At 38.5% G+C, this 18,434-nt stretch overlaps 1 protein-coding gene across 1 annotated transcript; it reads left to right on the top strand.

The window, feature by feature from the left end:
- The first annotated feature begins 275 nt into the window (after positions 1–275).
- LOC138026049 (DNA replication licensing factor mcm5-like) lies at positions 276–18,270 on the top strand. Its single transcript, XM_068873233.1, has 17 exons — positions 276–476; positions 2,345–2,471; positions 2,907–3,035; positions 3,383–3,555; positions 4,288–4,443; positions 4,785–4,872; positions 5,191–5,441; positions 6,377–6,632; positions 11,380–11,445; positions 12,323–12,415; positions 12,602–12,685; positions 14,579–14,691; positions 15,986–16,114; positions 16,207–16,349; positions 16,531–16,619; positions 17,202–17,240; positions 17,979–18,270. Exons 1-17 carry the CDS (start codon positions 322–324, stop codon positions 18,078–18,080), a joined length of 2,193 nt encoding a protein of 730 aa, XP_068729334.1. The 5' UTR covers positions 276–321; the 3' UTR covers positions 18,081–18,270.
- Positions 18,271–18,434: the final 164 nt, after the last annotated feature.

Genomic DNA, 18,434 nt, shown 5'->3' with positions numbered 1-18,434 from the left:
TTTTTTTATGCGGGAGGGGTAGGGTCAATCTATCTTCATTCAAGACTCTGAGTGGACATCCTTTTGAATGGCAAGTTATAGAGTTTCACACAATCCATATATAGAGAAAACAAAATGCATCTTCTTCATCGACAAAAAAAAAAGGGAGCAGACACTGCTCTGTTTTACAATTGGCTAATACTTCTCTCCCCTCCGTACTTGGAAGGCAAAGTTTTTTAAATCATGTGACTAGTTTAAGCAGCCAATCACGTAGCCGTGGAGCTTTCATTTCCCGCCAAATTTGTTCATCCCGAGTATCATTCAGGGAAAGAGATAGCCGAAATGTCTGGGTTTGACGAGCGTCCGGTGTATTTTAGCGATGCATTTGGCTCAGAAGAGCAAACAGATGAACGCGAAGTGAACAGAATCAGTGCAAGAAAGAGATTCAAGGAATTTATTCGCGAATTTCACGAAGGAACCTTCAGCTATTCATACAGGTAAAAGAATTGATGGCGCTTGAAGTGGAAATGTAACCACTGGTTTACTTGATAAGAAGCAGATGCTATTAGGTACTAGAATGAAAACTAACGAAATTACTGTCTAATGCGATCTCTCGTGCAATTTCGGCCTATAATTCAAAGCGGTCAAAACCGTTTTATGGCTCGCCGATTGGTAACTTAACGTGAACTTCGATCCTCCATGCGCTTTTGAACTACAGTGCATATGCTGCGCGCGGGTGTTAAAGAAAATTGTATTTGTAATTGAAAACAGTAATAGATGTATACTAAACTCTAGAATACTTGCTCCTGAAATTATTAAACCTGCCTTCACTAGGACTTCTGGTATCCACTCATATTCAACCCAATCTTCTTTCACCGATGCCTCATATTACCGAACATTCAAGAGTAAAGAAAATACGAATATCCTTTATCAGCATTGCAAAAGTTAGGCTTTGCAGCAAGAGTTGACCTACACACAGTAGAACAGAAGGCTGCGCTTTTTTAGGAACAACCATGATTCTCAGGGAAGTCCAATGGAATCGTGAACAAAACAAACGTGGCCTTATAAGACAGCTGGCATATTGATAATTCATCCATTCGGCAGACTACTTACATAATAATATACTATGATGACAATCATGATGATGATGCTCATAATCAAAATAATAACTATAATTTTATACCGTACTATACTAATTTATTCAAATTTAGAAATACATAAATTTGAAAACCAACCTAGTGATTAGTAGAGTAGCATATTGGCTGTTACAATGGATGGTCTTATAAGCTCCCACACTTTATCAGCCCTGTTTAGTCACAGGAATGTGATATATGTATGGCCTTGCACTTATCGACATTAAAACATAATTGCTATTGGGTTATTCCAGAAAAAATCCACACCCCCCCGACGGATGGGGTCGTTTTTTAACCCCCCCTCTCACCTGGATTTCCTGAAGCCCAAGACCCCCCCTCCTGTCTGGATTTCCAAAACACAAGATCCCCCCTCCTGCCTGGATTTCCGGGAAAAAATATTAGGCTTAAATTTCATTTATTTTTAATAGAAAATACGCACAATCACGTATAGAACATGTTCTTTTTTAATTTCTAAAGCTTTGGCTAAATTATATAAAAATTTAGTTGTGTGGAACTAAGAAAAGAAAGGAGCAAAAATGCTAAAACGTGAACGAATGTTTATACACTCTTAGCTCATAAAAATCAATTGCCGTTGTTCTTTCTTTGCTCTTTCTTTGTATCATTACACGAAACAACGGTGGCACGCTGGGTCTGGGTACGAGTAAAAATGTGTCAGGCATTTCAAACTCTTTGTTGCAATATTGTTGCGACGGCTCTTTCTTTAGTATCTTGTTCGCGTTTTCTGCTATAAAAGGACCTGCAAAGGAACTTAGATTATCATTTATGTCAAGTGAGAAATATGTGAACAAAATATTTCTACTATTTTCAGGGTCTGAGAGCGCTAAACTGTCACCGAACTAAACGTTCTAATCGCGTGAACTATCGGTTCAGATGACCCCTGCAGAAGACTTTTTTGAGTTCAACCCCCCCCCCCCCCTCCTGCCTGGATTTCCAGGGTCCTTGACCCCCCCTCCCACGAGAATTTCCAGAATCCCATCCGTCGGGGGGGTGGGGGGGGGGTGTGGATTTTTTCTGGAACAACCCATTGTATATAATTTCATGATAACTTGTGCATAGGTATAACTTGTATTTACATGTAGGTGTCAAGATTAATACACAGCCACTGATTTGCCAATGAATTTACCTTGTTTGTCAATATTGGTAGCTGAATATTTTGAAGTTCCTTTTGTTGTAAAGATGTCTTTAACATTTTTCCTGTTTGTATGTTGTAGGGATCAACTGAAAAGACATTACAATCTAGGCCAGTACTACCTTGAGGTGGACTTACAAGATTTGACAAGCTATGATGAGCAACTTGCAGATAAACTTACTAAGAATCCAGCAGAATTTCTACCTTTGGTGAGTTTTTCTTATGATTTTGATTCGAACAAAAAAGTAAATTTGATGAAAGGAATGACAATCAAATATTAGAGGACTAATGATTAGTATCTGGTAATGCTTTTCTATTTTCCTGTTACATTATTAGTTATTTTAGGAGGCCAATACCCTTTAATATGAAATTCCTTAATTCTATCCAATGTAACATTTTTTTGTAACGATATAAGGGTAGAATAAAGTTGTTGTTATTGCTGTTTCCTTCTACAAGAAACAAGGTTACAAAGCAAGATATTGCAGTATTTTACAAAGTTTTAGTGGTATTATTGCTTTCATAAAGAAAAACATCAAAACATTTTTCACTTGACTCTACCATTTTCAGAAGGCTACAGTGACCTAGTGATTAACATGTCTTCTTGTAATAGAAGAGCAGCTTTGTTAACTTTCAGTTCTGTTAAGTTTGAAGATGCAGCTCGAGAGATGGCAGATGAAGTTACAAAGCCACGACCTCTAGGGGAAGAAGAAGTTCAAGATATTCAGATTACCCTTAAATCAGATGCAAACCCCATGAATGTTAGAGATCTGAGGGTAAGTTTAAATACAGAGGAACGTTGCGAATGTAACTTACTACTACTACTACTACTACTGCTGCTACTACTACTACTACTACTACTACTAATACTACTACTAATACTACTACTAATACTACTACTAATACTACTACTACTACTTCTACTAATAATAATAATAATAATAATAATAATTAAACAAAAAAAACAGATTAAGGCCACAAAGCCTAGGAATTACATCCCACTTTGTTGGTATAAATGAGATATTGAGAGAGAAACAAAAATGCCATAATAATAATAATAATAATAATAATGATGATAGCTGCAATATCAATGACTGTAAACATTCATTTTTTGCATTTTAAGTCTGAGCAAATGGCCAAATTGGTGAAGATTCCTGGAATCATAATAAGTGCCTCAGCTATTCGTGCCAAGGCAACAAACATTACCATTCAGTGCCGCTCTTGCCGCAACACAATCTCCAACATCCCTCTAAAACCTGGTCTGGAAGGATATGCCATGCCTCGCAAATGCCCAAGGTAGTATTTTGATAGACCATATTCATATTCTCATTATTGGACTGGAACTGGCTTGCCGTGGAGGCTAATGCAGGGAAACTTATTAAAAAGTATTGGCATTTGAAAAGATTCCCCTGCATTAGCCTCCATTGCAAGCTAGTTCCACTCCAATACTGAGAATACGAATATGGTCTATTATAAGTACAAGCTTATTTTCATATAATTTTTATTTAATGATGAGTTATGGAGTGCGCATAGTGCAGTGGACATCATCTGTGGATTGCATCTCAGGGTTCCGGGTTCGATTCCCACCCTGTGCACTCCAAAGTTAACTTGGCTTAATTGCATCCATTTGTGGTTGGTAACATAAGAGTATTACTGGGGAAAAGTCCTGTATGCAACGGGCCGGGATAGGAGTAGCGTCCACCCTTGCCATAAGTTGTGGTAGAAGCTATAGAAAATAGAGCCTTTGAGTTGCCTTTGGGTTGCCTTTGACTGCAGTCAACCTTCTTGTCTTGTTTCTTTGGTGCTTTTTGCTGGGGGCTGGGCAATCTGACAACCAGTGAGTCATGCGAGTCTCGCATTGAAGTCTAAGCACCAATTTCAAATAGTGCTGATAAACAGTGATTAAGTCTAAGCACCCATTTTAAAGCAGCTCCCTGGATAATTCCCCAAGGAAATTTCAAGGATATAAATTTTCTATTTTAACGAGAAAGTGCATTTGTTGATTATAAGTTTCTTTCTTTGTTCCAGTGACCAGACTGGCCGTCCACCTTGCCCATTAGATCCATTTTTCATAATGCCTGATAAATGCAAATGTGTAGATTTTCAAGTTCTCAAGCTTCAGGAGTCTCCTGATGCAGTCCCTAATGGGGAAATGCCTCGACATATGCAGCTATACTGTGACAGGTGATTTATTGTATTTTTAGCCTTTGTCATCACATACAAGGAAGCATGGTGTCACAGTGCATAGAAGTGATACTTGAGGTTTAAAAAGAAGTAATCACTAATATTTTTACCTGTTAACCCCATTGACGAGTAAAATCGTCTGGCATCAGACAGAGTAAAATACTAAGTATGGCCAGTTTAGGGGTGAATGGGTTGATCGGTTAAGTAGCATTAGGATGCCTGCTCCTTCAAATTAACAATTTTTTATGCATTAACTTGGATTTATCATGTTATTGTTTTCTTACTCCTGTTGTTGTGATTAATTGGTTGTTTATTGGTTTTTTTTGTGTGTGTGTCTGAAGGTATTTGACAGAGAAGGTTGTTCCTGGTAATCGAGTTACTGTAATGGGAATATACTCAATCAAGAAAGTTGCCCAAAAGGCAGATAAGGTGTGCATTTTAAAGATCTCTAAATCAATGTTGTTTGCTTTACTGCAAAGTGCTTGTCAAGGTCATAGACCTTATTCCAAAATGGCCGTCATTTAAATATTCTTTTGCTTTATTCAAATTAGCCCTTGATGCCTCGTTTTTGAGCTGAAAATTCAAAAGAATATTTTGCCGTGAACGAGGCATCAAGGTCTAATTTCAATAAAAACAAAAGAATATCTAAATGGCGGCCATTTTGGAATAAGGTGTATATTTTTACTTATCCGTTTTAAGACTTGTTCTTTCTTTCATCATTTTTAACTCTATAGATATTCTTTTTAGGACCGTGATGGTGTTGGGGTAGGCATAAGGAAACCGTACCTCCGTGTTGTTGGCATTCAGGTTGATACAGAAGGCCCTGGCCGTAGTTCAGGCCTTCCGCTGAATTCTCTTGAAGAAGAAGACTTCAACAGATTTTCTAGCAGACCTGATGCTTATGAGACAATCTCCAAGAGTATTGCACCATTCATTTATGGGAGTGAAGATGTCAAGAAAGCAATTGCATGTTTATTGTTTGGAGGTTCTCGCAAAAGGTGTAGTAGCTAAGATTTCTGGCTGACTGTGATTTTACTTTTTCTTTTAAAATTTGTGACAATGATTCTCATCCACCCACAGGCGGACCACCCTCTGTTGTGTTGTTCTTGTTATCGATCTGTAGAAGGATAAATACAGAAGAATATCACAGTGGTTACGATTTGCTCGGCAATAGAGTTTGAAAGCAAATAGTTCACTGAAAGATCAAACAAAGTGTCAACTGAGTACTGTGTTATGTTTTTGGGCGTTCCAAGCTGTTTTAGGCATCTTTTTGTGAGATCTTTTCTTGACCACCAGTTAGAGAGTCAAGAAAATTGACAAGGCAAGCAACACCTAGCCCCTGGCCAGTGACCGTATCTTGTCCAAGCTGGAACTGATGCCAAACCAGTGAAATTCTCACCTTACATGTAAAAACACCAGCATCTGATCGATTAGGGATGTCCCCATACCTTCCCTGAATTTGAGCTTCATCTTTTGAATATTCACTGAGAAAAGCGATCCTGAAATCCATAAGAAAGCTTTCTCAACATGATCGGTGGAAGAAACCAGACCAAAACAGTTTGAAGCAGTTGAGTCTATTCTAATCTACTTATCAGTACAACATGATTGTTGGCAGTTAACGGTCACATTTCACTGATTGGTAGATCTTGCAAAGTGACACCTAAAACAGCTTGGAATGACCAAAAAAACATAACACAGGACTCCGTTGACACTATGTTTGATCTTTCATTGAATTATTTGCTTTCAACCTTTATTGCTGAGCAAATTGCAGCCACAGTAATATTCTTCTTTATTTCATCCTTCTGCAAATTGGTAACAACAACACCAACAGAGGGTCATCCACCTGTGGGTGGATGAGAATCATTGTCACAAAAAGTGATGCTTGGTGAATATCAGAAGGACCTCATCATGTTGTCTTCACTGCAATTTCTAGGCTTCCTGATGGACTGACCCGGCGTGGTGATATCAATGTACTCCTTCTTGGTGACCCTGGTACTGCAAAGAGCCAGTTGCTGAAGTTTGTAGAGAAGGTCTCTCCCATTGGTGTGTATACATCGGGAAAAGGAAGCAGTGCGGCTGGTTTGACAGCCTCTGTAATGAGGGATCCTGCTTCACGCAACTTTATCATGGAGGGTGGGGCCATGGTTCTTGCTGATGGGGGTGTGGTTTGCATTGATGAATTTGATAAGGTAAAAACTTTTGCAGGTCTCTTTTATGTCATTTTGATTATGACACAGTGAAACCTGTATATACAGTACCGCTCAGATATACGTTAACTGTGCATGTGCAGTGTATACGCACATACCAGGCTCCGAAATTAACTTTTTTATATGGGCGACAACTGACGACTGGATAAAAATTTTCAGTTGCCAGATGGCAAATTGTGGTCGCCAAAAATTTTCTCCTGAAAATGCACGTTTTGAACTTCTTTATGGAGACTAGAAAGCAACGACCACGCGGTCTTGTGTGTCTCAAGCATTATTTTTCGCTTTCGAAAGCGGACATTTTGGAGAGAAAATGTACCCGACCTGGAATGTAATGAAGAAGTCCATCTGCCCATTTGTTGAAAATTTCAGCCATGGAAACACTAGTCACGTTCTGTCGCACACGAGCCGCCATGTTATTACTGTGCTACATTCCTCGCACCAGTCCCTCAAATCTCTCTACTGAGTCGCAGTTTTTTCGCCCTAACCGCAAAAAAGCGTGGCGGCTTGCGAAGTTATGGAGACCTATGGAGGTAGTTAACAGGAAAACTCCTTTCATTTTTATTTCAAAAACACCAGCAGGATAAAAAGTAAGACACTTGTTGGCAAACGGCTCTGAACTTAATAGTAGGTCGCCCACTGGCGACCAAATGTGAAATTCTGGTCGCCAGTACTCAATTTTTAGTCGCATTGGCGACCAGGAAGGCGCAATTTTGGACCCTGCATACGTGTATTTATTTGCACAAACGCATATATTGATACGCATATACGCATATATTCATGCACGTATGAATGTGTATACATGTGTGTTTGATTTTCCTTTGTTATTCAGCACCATAAATTTCCTTTGTATTGCATTGTTGTGTAAAACAAAGAAAATTTGGATCTGAAAAATACCATGAGCCGATAACAGAAAATTTACATACTGCAAAAGCCATCATGTTACAAATGCACAAGTCGCTTCGCATCGCCAATTTATTCAAGCAAAAGAAATTCAGTGTTCATGAATCAGAAGGGAAAGGAAAATGTGTCTTAGGTGTGGGAGTAAAATGTGTGTATCATTTAGCGAATTGGCAATCGAGTATTCACAAATACACTTCCCAAAAGGTTTATTACCTTTCAAGTGCTATGGAAAACAAGTCAGTCGGCCTGTAATCGACCACATGACGGGTAAACAGCAATCAATCAATAACTTTACTTTGCTTCGAATTTCAGATAGCAATGATGCTAATATCGCCGAAGAAATGATAAAAACAATACATTGTTAGATTGCGAAAGTTGTTTTCGTTTACTTATTCAATGTAACCTTCAAAGTTTACACTCTGGGAATCGCGTGTAATGATTTGTTTGTATGCGCATTTTCATTTTGCGCAATTTTGTAAGAATAGTCTGAAAACGAAAATAGAAACCTGTGAACGAGTCGATTGCCGGGTTGAGGGAAGGGGCTGTTTTTTGGTATCATATCATTTGATACTGCTGGGTTTAAAAGGGGGCATCGATTGCGGTATAACTGATAGCAAAAGTGAAAGGGAATGCCGAACAACGAGCTATCAAAATTTGCATACGACTCACATCTAGAGGAAGTTGTGACAGGTAATGCAACACCAGAGATGTATCCAGGTTTTCAAATTTGGGGGTCCATTGCAAAATTTTGGGGTCCAGCTAATTAATATTCAAGAATTAATATGTGATTTATTGCCTCTTAATTGCTGCTGCAGTACCCTTTCAGATTTCTAATTACACAAAAATAAAGTCTTATCCCTCCCAACGAATATGTACTTAAAATGATCAATTTCTTTGAAACTGTTGTGCCTGTTGATTCATCGATCAAAATGTATGGGCTGTCAAAGCTCCATAGATCACATTGAAATCCGTATACTGTAGGAACTGTTGGCTCCAGTTGATAACTGATCTAGATCTCCCCAGAAAAAAAAAAACAGAACTGAATCTCAATTTTCCGTAAAAGAGCATCATTTATTTTAACTACACTTGAGGCGTAATTTAGGAACAAGAGAGTAAACAAATGTTAGCGATCGATGCACAGTTCATCGTCAGCCTGTGCGTCCGTGACTTCGCCATTCAAGTTTCATGTTCAACACGTTAATTATAACACTAACTCTGAAAAAAAGTTGCATAATTTGCAAAACAGGCAAGTTATGTGCAAAACAAGAACGGAGACGACAATGACACGTGCGCGCCCGGAATTATTTTTTTTATCAACAGGGTCGCACAAAACAAAAATTTAACATACTTTGCCTTTGGATTCTTTGTTATTTCACTCACGATAAGCGAACTAATGCTTGAAATTCACTTGGAAAGCATGCAACAAACTGAACTTCCACCGAAATGTTTTATTATCATTGGCGGCAGATCGAAAGTGTCGCCGATTGTCTCACGTAAAAAACAGCTCAGATCATGTCACGCAACACGTGCGAATTCAAAATTCGACTTCTAAAGCTGGACATGATGGTTGACAAAATGAAATTATTGGGCTACAAAAATCCGAAAATAGTAGCTAACCTTGAAATTTAAGGAACTCAATCATTTCTCCGTTGTGAGAAATGGGAATGTTCAATTTCCTTGTGAAATACGCCGTTCGCATGCTTTTCCTGGCGTTCGTAATTTGCATAAACATTGGATTTTTTTTCTGCGTCCAATTGGACCCTTTGTTCCATATTCTATGCGTCCAAAAGGAAAACGAGTGCGTCCCAGGACGCAATGACGCACTCTGGATACATCTCTGCAACACCTTTCAAATAGGAGTAGAACTTCCTTCGTATTCGGTGAGGTAAACTCAAGCAATTTCCAAGAATTGCATGTTTATTGCTGGTGTGCCTTTTCATGGAATTAAAGACTTTTTATGAAAAGAAGCGACAGTCACAAATTGAAAACATGACTGTCGTCATGCTCCGACCCACGCACACACAACCTGTCAAAATTTGCATACGAACGCAACACCATTCAAATGTAAGAAGAGCTTTAAGAACAACGAGTATAGTATTCGTCGCAATTTCCAAGAACTGCAACGAACACTAGTGCCAGAATCAACCCAACAGCTAGATTTGGGTCCCGTATTTAAGCTTTGCCTATCCTATCGATGAAAGAAACATCCGTGTGTGGGTTTATATTCTGAACACGACAACTGTGTGAAAGTGTGTCTTCGTCAGGTAGTTCGTAGTCGTGTACTATTTTAGTGCTGTCAAGCTACATGTAGTCTTTAGAACAATAAGAAAAACAATAAGCTAGCTAATGAGGCAGATGCTATACGCAAAATCCTGATTTTTCGCCCATACAAACCCTGTATTTGTTACCTATATTAGACGGCCACCCTGTAGCAGTCCTATGTTTGTCTTTTGTTGTTATTTTTACCAGGTTTCGACAAAACACTGACCCCCTTACTTACCCCCTACTGACCCCCTATAAAATCAATGGGAAAATGAAAATTAAAAAAGCCCAGAATTATCAATGGGACCCGATTCAAGTTCATCAATAAATTTATCTTACCTGCAACTTTAAAGATAGCGGACGGGTGGCAGATTTTCGACTCCCTTCTCATTTGACTGAAGGATTTGTCTCGGAAAATCGAGCACAGAATAAGTTGGAATATCAGCAAGCATGGTATTTGTACCCGCTAGAAAATTAAGCGATAAAAATAGCGAGGAAATTCTGGCAAAGTAACACGCACGCAACTAGCCGCGAGCGACACGCACACAAATGCATCAACCGGAAGTTTATTATGGCAAGCTTGTAGTCCCAGGGCCCCTCGCCTTCGCAAGCATGTTCATTTGTCAACGTTTCTCTTTGCTTCATTTCCCAATGCGAACCAAAGCAATATTTGATTATATTCAATCTTATTCTGTGCTCGATTTTCCGTCAACAAAACCTCCACTAAAGAGTAAAAGGAGAACAAGAGTCGGAAATCTGCAACGCGTCCACCATCTTGAAAGTTTCAGGTAAGCTAAATTTATTGATGAACTTGAATCGGGTCCCATTGATAGTTCTGGGCTTTTTTCATTTTCATTTTCCCATTGATTTTATAGGGGGTCAGTAGGGGGTCAGTTGACCGGGGGTCAGTGTTTTGTCGAAACCCATTTTTACCTGTATTACGCAGCTACCCTTGTGTGGTGTTTCATCATGTTTAAAATGCAATCCATCATTATTATAAAGAAATAACAATATTTTGATGGGTTGTTGGGAAGCTTTGTTTCTCCCTTCAGATCTGATATGCATCACCTACAATTATAAATAGACAAGGTGTGCAGCTTCCAAGACCGCTCACCGCCGAGTTGCTCCAGAATTTAGCCAAATTTCTCCGACTTCCAAAGGTCACTCGCCCCCAGCCTTGGGCACTTGGAAAGTTGATAATTTTGCTAGCATCGTGCCAAAATCATTGCATTTACGGGCTCTGCAACCTCAAAATCCTGCTTGATTTCATTGTAATTTGATCAAGATCGAATTAACCAATCAAAAAGTGCAGATTTCCCCCAAGAGGGACAAATTTATAAATCTGCGGTTTTTGATTGGTTAATTTGATTTGGATCAAATTTCAGTGCTTGACCTCTTCTGTCCTGGAAACCTCTCAATTTGAAGTTTTTATGGAACATTTTCCTAGATCAGTTGAATCGGCTGCTGTTACAACTATCTCAAATAATGTGATGTTACACGCTCTCGCATCGTCAGGGTTGTCTGCCTGTGTTTAAACCTTGATTACATGGATATGATTTTTTCATAGATGCGTGAAGATGACCGTGTCGCTATTCATGAGGCTATGGAACAACAGACAATTTCGATTGCCAAAGTAAGACATTGTCACCAAAAAGGATTGTTAACGATAACACTAAACCCTAACCTGTAAATGTAAATGTTCTTTGTTACATCACAGGCAGACCACCTTCTGTTAGTGGGGGCCTTTTGTTATTTATAGAAGAAATGCAGATGAACAATATGGTGGCTACAATTTGTTCCAATATACAGAATTTAAATTCAATAAAAATTTGAAGACAATGTTAACAGAGTCATGTGTCATGTTTTTTTCGCCATCCCGTGCTGTTTTAAGCATTATTTTGCGAGATGTGTACTCTGCTTTAATATTTAAATCAAAGTGCTTATATACATAATGGTAGCTAGCTAAACATGATTAAATATGTGAGGGAGTATACGATGTTTCCGTCCTAGTAAACATCCTAATTCGTACTTGAGCGTAACACTTTACTTACATAATTTTATTGATACATATGTAAATCAAGAGGAACTAGGTGTTTAGAATCCTACATGAAATCCTAGTAGAAGAAAGGACTAGTTCCCACAATGTAATATATTGGCTGTATATGCAACACGTAAACAGCATATTTGCATGTTTGATTGAGCAACAATACAAATGTACTTCGTTTCGTATCAGGCAAGTGAGTGATCTACTTATAGTTCGACAGGTCGCGTTAACTAAGTGTCACGCTTTCCTTAACTTTACTACACTAACCTCTTTTATTGAATCATTTGCTTTAGATTCTGCATATTGGAACAAATTGTAGCCACCGTATTGTTCATCTGTATTCCTTCTATAAATAACAAAAGGCCCTCACTAACAGAGGGTGGTCTGCCTGTAGTTACATCAAGCCTTCAATGAAAGGCTTAAATCCTAAGCCTAAAATTTACCGTACTAGCGTCATTTTTTTTAGGCTGGAATCACAACAACATTGAATTCAAGATGCTCAGTACTTGCTGCTGCAAATTCTGTGTTTGGTCGCTGGGACGAAACCAAAGGAGAAGAGGTGAGGCTAAGGACCACAGTGTGTAAATTACTAACCTTTGGTGCAGGTGGGGGAATAAAATTAAGTAATAACCAATGATGTTGAAGTGTTCAATATTTATTTATTTTTTTTCATTTTGACTCTTAAGAATGCAGTAGCTCTAAAGGTCTCGATGTAAATGTTAATTGAGTGTTTCTTTTCCCATAGAATATAGACTTTATGCCCACCATACTGTCTCGCTTTGACATGATTTTCATTGTGAAGGATGAACATGAAGAGAGTAAAGACATTGTAAGTTAACGTCTTTAATATAAATGCTATTATTTTATTAAGACACAAGTTATTGTGCATGTTAGTTGTAACTTTGACTAGAGCATTAGTACTACTACTGTCAGCAGTGATGACATCTACAATCCAATGAATTCACACCTAATGGTGTACTGTAATGGGACACTAATGGTCCTCGGACAATTGAGACACGGCATTTTAAGCACTTTGACAGAAACAAGTTCTTAAATGATCTCAACCAAATGCCATGGGCCAATGTTGATGTGCATTCTGACCCAAATGACATGTGGTGTGAATGGAAAGAAATGTTTCTCAGCTACGTTGATCAACACGCATCACTAAAATCAAAAAGAGTCCGTAAAAGGCATTGCCCGTAGATTAGCGGTCATCTACTCTGTAAAACTAAAAAGAAGGCAATCTTGCAGGTGCCAATGCCATTCCTCCTGTAATCCAGCCCTATCAGACACAACAATTTTTATGCAGTATTATTGCTACGGAAGAGCAAGTGGTTGAACTGACGAAGGATGTTGATATCTGTAAGGCATGTGGTTTTGATGGGGTTGGCAATAGGATGATTAAGCGATGCAGTGAGGGTTTTAACCTTATCTAAATCAAATGAGAACAAATTACTATTAAGCTGCCAATCAGGGTCCCACTCCTTACCTAGTACTCGTAAGTTGCAAATGACTGGTCAGTTAACGTAGACAATGGGTAATTAAATGGCGTGGTTTTCCTCACCAAGGCATTCAACACCATTGATCATGAAATCATCTTGCATAAAATGTCATTCTTGGGTTTTGACCAGGCAGCTATCAAGTGGTTCCTGTTGTACTTAAGTGGCCACAGCCAAGAGCTATCAACTGCTCGTGATCTCAGGTGCAGCGTACCGTGGGGCAGTATACTGGGTCCTTTGCTATTTCAAATTTATATTAATGATCTCCCCAACTACCTGTGGGCCGCTGCGCCAGGGATGTTTGTTGATGACACAAACATTATACTATCGGCTAAAACATTAATGGAACACAAACAAGCCTTGATCCCTGAACTAAGTAACCTGAGCTGCTGCCTGAAAGCCAACAAGCTTAAGTTAAATGTTGCCAAAACTGAACTAATGATTATTGCGTCAAGGCAGCGATTATCTCTCCAAAATGAAGACGTGGAAATCAGAATTGATGATCAAATCCTCAAGAAGGTTGAACATACCAAATCTTTGGGCATTACCATAGATGCTCAACTTAGTGCAAACACGTTAAAGAAATATTCAAGAAAGTATCCTAAGCTATAGGCGCCCTCAAACGTGTGTGACCCTTTATTACATTGAAATAATTTATAACCCTCTGATTGTGCCATATTTTGATTATTGCAGCCTGGGTTGGGTCTGTTTGAGTGGCTACCTGAGTGATAAGCTCCAAAAATTGCAGAATCGTGCAGCTAGAGTAATTACAAAATTGCCTTTTTATACAAATACAAACCATCTCCTAACCACCCTTAACTGGGAGAGGCTATCAATTCAACGAAAGAAATGGAAAGCCTTAATGATGTATAAGACAATGAATGGACATTCCCCAAATTATCTTCAACATCTTTTCACTCAGTATTACTCTAATTGCAATCTGAGAAACTCTGAGGGAAAACTGGCTTTGCCAAAACTGAGAACAAATTATGTGTCTCCTATAGCAGTGCCACATTATGGAATAGCTTGCCCAATAGCTTAAAGAATGTTGGATCTGTTGATCAATTTAAGCAAAACTTGAAGAAGGTATCCAGCGTGTTGGATTCCCATGTGGCAATCATGTAAACCAGTTGTAAAATTAATAGTTTTAGTACTACCACCACTACTACTACTACTACTACCACGTGCACCACCACCAGTACTACCTTTCCTGTTTTACACAGCACCTTGCCAAGCATGTGATGCAAGTTCACTTGAATGCAGCACAGTCTGGGCAAGCTCAAGAGGGAGAACTAAGTCTGAATTTCATAAAGAAGTACATTGGCTATTGTCGCAAGTATGTTATCTTTCTTAAGTGCTTCTTATCTCATGCATGATTCATAGTAAACTTATTCTCACACAAGTGTAGCCATATGAACCTGATATTATTTCTTTACACACAGTAAAGAAACTATGCATAATTATGACTACACTTGTGTGTAAATTGCCATAGCTATCATCTTAAAACATGGAATGACCTGAAACCAGCTACAACCACTTAACCCTTCTAGCAGCAGCTTTCTTTTGGCATTCTTGAGAAAGACTGCCAGGATGGTTTCGAACCCAAGCGTAAGTGCTTGGCTTTGAGCAGATCTCGCTGCCACCTTGATTTTTTTTTATGGTACAGCGTGCTCAATTCTAACCATCCATTTTATCACTAAATGGATGCTCGCACTGGAAAAACCAGTTTGACGAGAGAACTCAGTAAAGAAAAAGACAAAAGGAGGCTCTGCTTGCAGGGTGCAACCAGCTACAACCACCTGAAGAACATCTACAACCACTCACAAACAATAATGATTGAATACCATCTTAAACAAGCCATAAATGTGTAAAACAAGTGAGACAACAATATGTCACGTACATGAAATTAGAGAATTGAACAAAACATATGTATTCTATCAATGACACCTGTGAATAAGCCAAAAAAATTAAATATATAAGAACAATCAATCACAATATTTTATGTGACTGTGACTTGCGTTTTGCTCCCAAAATTTGAGAAATTTGTGAGAATCGTTCCGTTTCGAGGACCTTTCTCACTATTTTAGCGCGGTTTGCTATTAGTTGCTATTTTGAAACAATGGATTTCAAAATGGCCACTGCATTGTCTGGTCTCATGGTTGCACTGTAAATGGTAAGTGCCATTCTCATCCTGTGGTTTTTAACAAAATTAATTCAGAAAATTGCTAACCTTTATGCTACTATCATTCCATCCGGTTTTTTTGGCTAAATGGTAAGCACCCTAAGATTCTTGGGGGAGGTGGGAGTTTTGTTCAATTCTCGTATTTCCAGTATGTGACACATTGTCATCTCACTTATGTTAGACATTTATGGCTTGTTTAAGATGGTATTCGGTTCTTTGTGAGTGATTGCAGATGTTTTTGAGGTGGCTGTTGCATTTTTTTTATGGTGGTTTTGGGTGGTTTTAGGTCGTTCCAAGTTTTATTAAGTACGATTTTGCTCCTGTGTTGAGTATTTATCTCACCTTTGAATTATTCTAGCCTGATCAACATCTTCATCAGTCAATTAAATTTAATGTTACAAATGATAAAAAATTACTTTACCTTTTATTTGTAAATTATATATTACAGCAAATGTGGTCCAAGGCTCTCTGAAGAGGCAGCCCAGATGCTCAAAAATCGGTATGTCCTCATGCGCAGCGGGGCCCGTGACTATGAGAGGGATGCCGAGAAAAAGATAAACATTCCCATTACTGTCAGGTATATCTTTTAAAGTTTGGTTGAAGTTAAAGGTATTACCTAATTATTACCGTGAACAAAATGTTGAGGGTTAAAACCTTTTTACTTTTTAGACAACTAGAGGCAATTATCAGAATTTCTGAGTCCCTGGCCAAGATGAGGTTACTACCATTTGCTACTGCAGCACATGTAGAAGAAGCACTGAGGCTGTTTCAAGTGTCAACACTTGACGCTGCTATGTCAGGAAGTCTTTCTGGTAACAGATTGTTATTTATAACACTGCAATTTTATAAAAGGATGTTATCAAACCTACACTTGTTTTCTGCTTAGAGTTCTTGGCCCTGGGCTGTAATAATAATTTGTTTCCTTTTCTTGAAATGCAGTGGATTGCCCGAGGAAGGCATCAATATTAGTTCATCATTTTGATTTGAATACAGGTGCAGAAGACTTCACTCCAGAACAGGATGTTGAGGAAGTCAGACAGATAGAAAAGCAAATTAAGAGAAGATTTGCCATTGGTACTCAGGTAAATGTGGAAAGATTTGCTTGGTGCAAGGATAACGAATGAATGCTATTTTACCCACTATTGTTGCATTTTAGAATGAAGTAATGCTTACAAAATGAGCAGCAGTGTTTTATCAGGGTTTAAAAACATGAGGGGTAGCAGAGTGTTTTTATACCTGATAAAATGCGTGCTGCTAGTTTTGTTAACCCTAACCCTAACATTCCACAAAAAGCGTTTCCCTCTGGACTCAGAACAATGGTTCAAATTGTGAGGAGAATATTAGCATACCAGAAAAACAAGCTATGCCTTGTTAGTATTCTTTATATAAAGAATCCTAACAAGGAATGTTTTATCAGGAGTTTTGATAGGCTGTTAGGCTCATGAATTATTAATGAGTTTTGAAGTGAAAAATAAAAATGTGCACACTACAGTGCATGCCAACATGCTGTGCTGGAGTGCTCCATTAGGAAATGCCCATTGACTAACACCTACTCACACTGCATTTTTCTCTGCAGATTTCAAGTATTCTAGTCCTTTACTCTGTTAAGTTACAAAAACTTGGGTAAAGGAGACTTAACTGTTTATTAATGTCTGTTTTATTAGGTTTCTGAGCAGAGAATAATACAAGACTTTGCAAAACAGGTAGGGTTTCATAGTTATTTTAACCTGTGATCGGGCATTATTTTCTTTTGACAGGGCGCGAAACGTACGCCTGATTGCAAGTTATAGTTATTTTTACTAGTTAAACTGAAGGATGTTGTGATTTCTTTAATCAACACTTAGTTTCAATATCCTTGTTTTTCAGGGTTTAAATTCATTTGTTATCGCTTAAACAATAGGAAACGTTTTCCACTTAATGTAAACTTTCCAAATAACTTTTCCCTTATACAACTGTATAGGGCTACTACAGTAATATTATTTGTCACCCACTCTTCCTGAGGTCTAGCAACTGGGATTTACTTTTTGACCTTTCATCTCCCCACCCGAGTTTTGAGTGAGGCTCCAGCACTTGGCTAAGTAGCCTGACTTCTGGCTGTTATACACAATTGTGGTCTCATTCACACACAAGTTCTTCAAGCTAATCCTGCCAAGCCGACCACATGCTGGAAAGGTCAGACCACAACACCGGGAACACTGTCCTCTACTCTTTTCGAATAGTGTGTGGGATCTTTAATGTCCCACAGAATTAATGGACAAGGGCTGTGAGACGGGACCTCCGACCACCAGTGCGTGGTGTACTACTATAATACTATCATTTTGCCTTCCTCAAAGTTCTCCTTCCCAAGCATCCTTAAAGCAAGTGTTAACTGGTAATATTATTGAAGTTAACATTAATGACCAGCTTGAGTTTTCTTATGTTGTCGATTTTTTTACCCACAGAAATATAATGAGCGTGCCATTCACACTGTAATTTACATTATGTTGAGAAGAGGTGAGCTGGAACACAGGTTCCAAAGAAAAGTGCTTTACAGAGTCAAGTGATCAAGTTGGCCCTATTTTGTCGTGACCAACCGTTATGTTATGGTGCGTTTTAGACCGTTGATGAAATCTAAAATGTTTTTGAAAAACAATAAATGATACTTCATTGATGGTGAGTGTGAAGAGGTACAAGATGTCATGTAAAGAACAGCACTCCAAGGAGAGAGAGATATTAAAAAAACTTTTTCCTAAATTGTATCCTTAGTAAAGCACCTTATACCTTGGCATTTACGTTTTTGCTCATAGTGGCAGTATTTTTGAAGATGTACAGCAGTTTTTTTGCTGAGAAAGTGCAAAACAATGTTTATAGCAAACTAAAGGAAGTTTACTTGTACTGCTATCATACATACTCTCACC

The sequence above is a fragment of the Montipora capricornis genome, chromosome 12 (assembly GCF_036669925.1).
Source record: "Montipora capricornis isolate CH-2021 chromosome 12, ASM3666992v2, whole genome shotgun sequence".
Lineage (NCBI taxonomy): Eukaryota > Metazoa > Cnidaria > Anthozoa > Scleractinia > Acroporidae > Montipora > Montipora capricornis.
The sequence above is the reverse complement of the archived record's forward strand: the minus strand, read 5'-3'. Positions and strand labels throughout refer to the sequence as shown.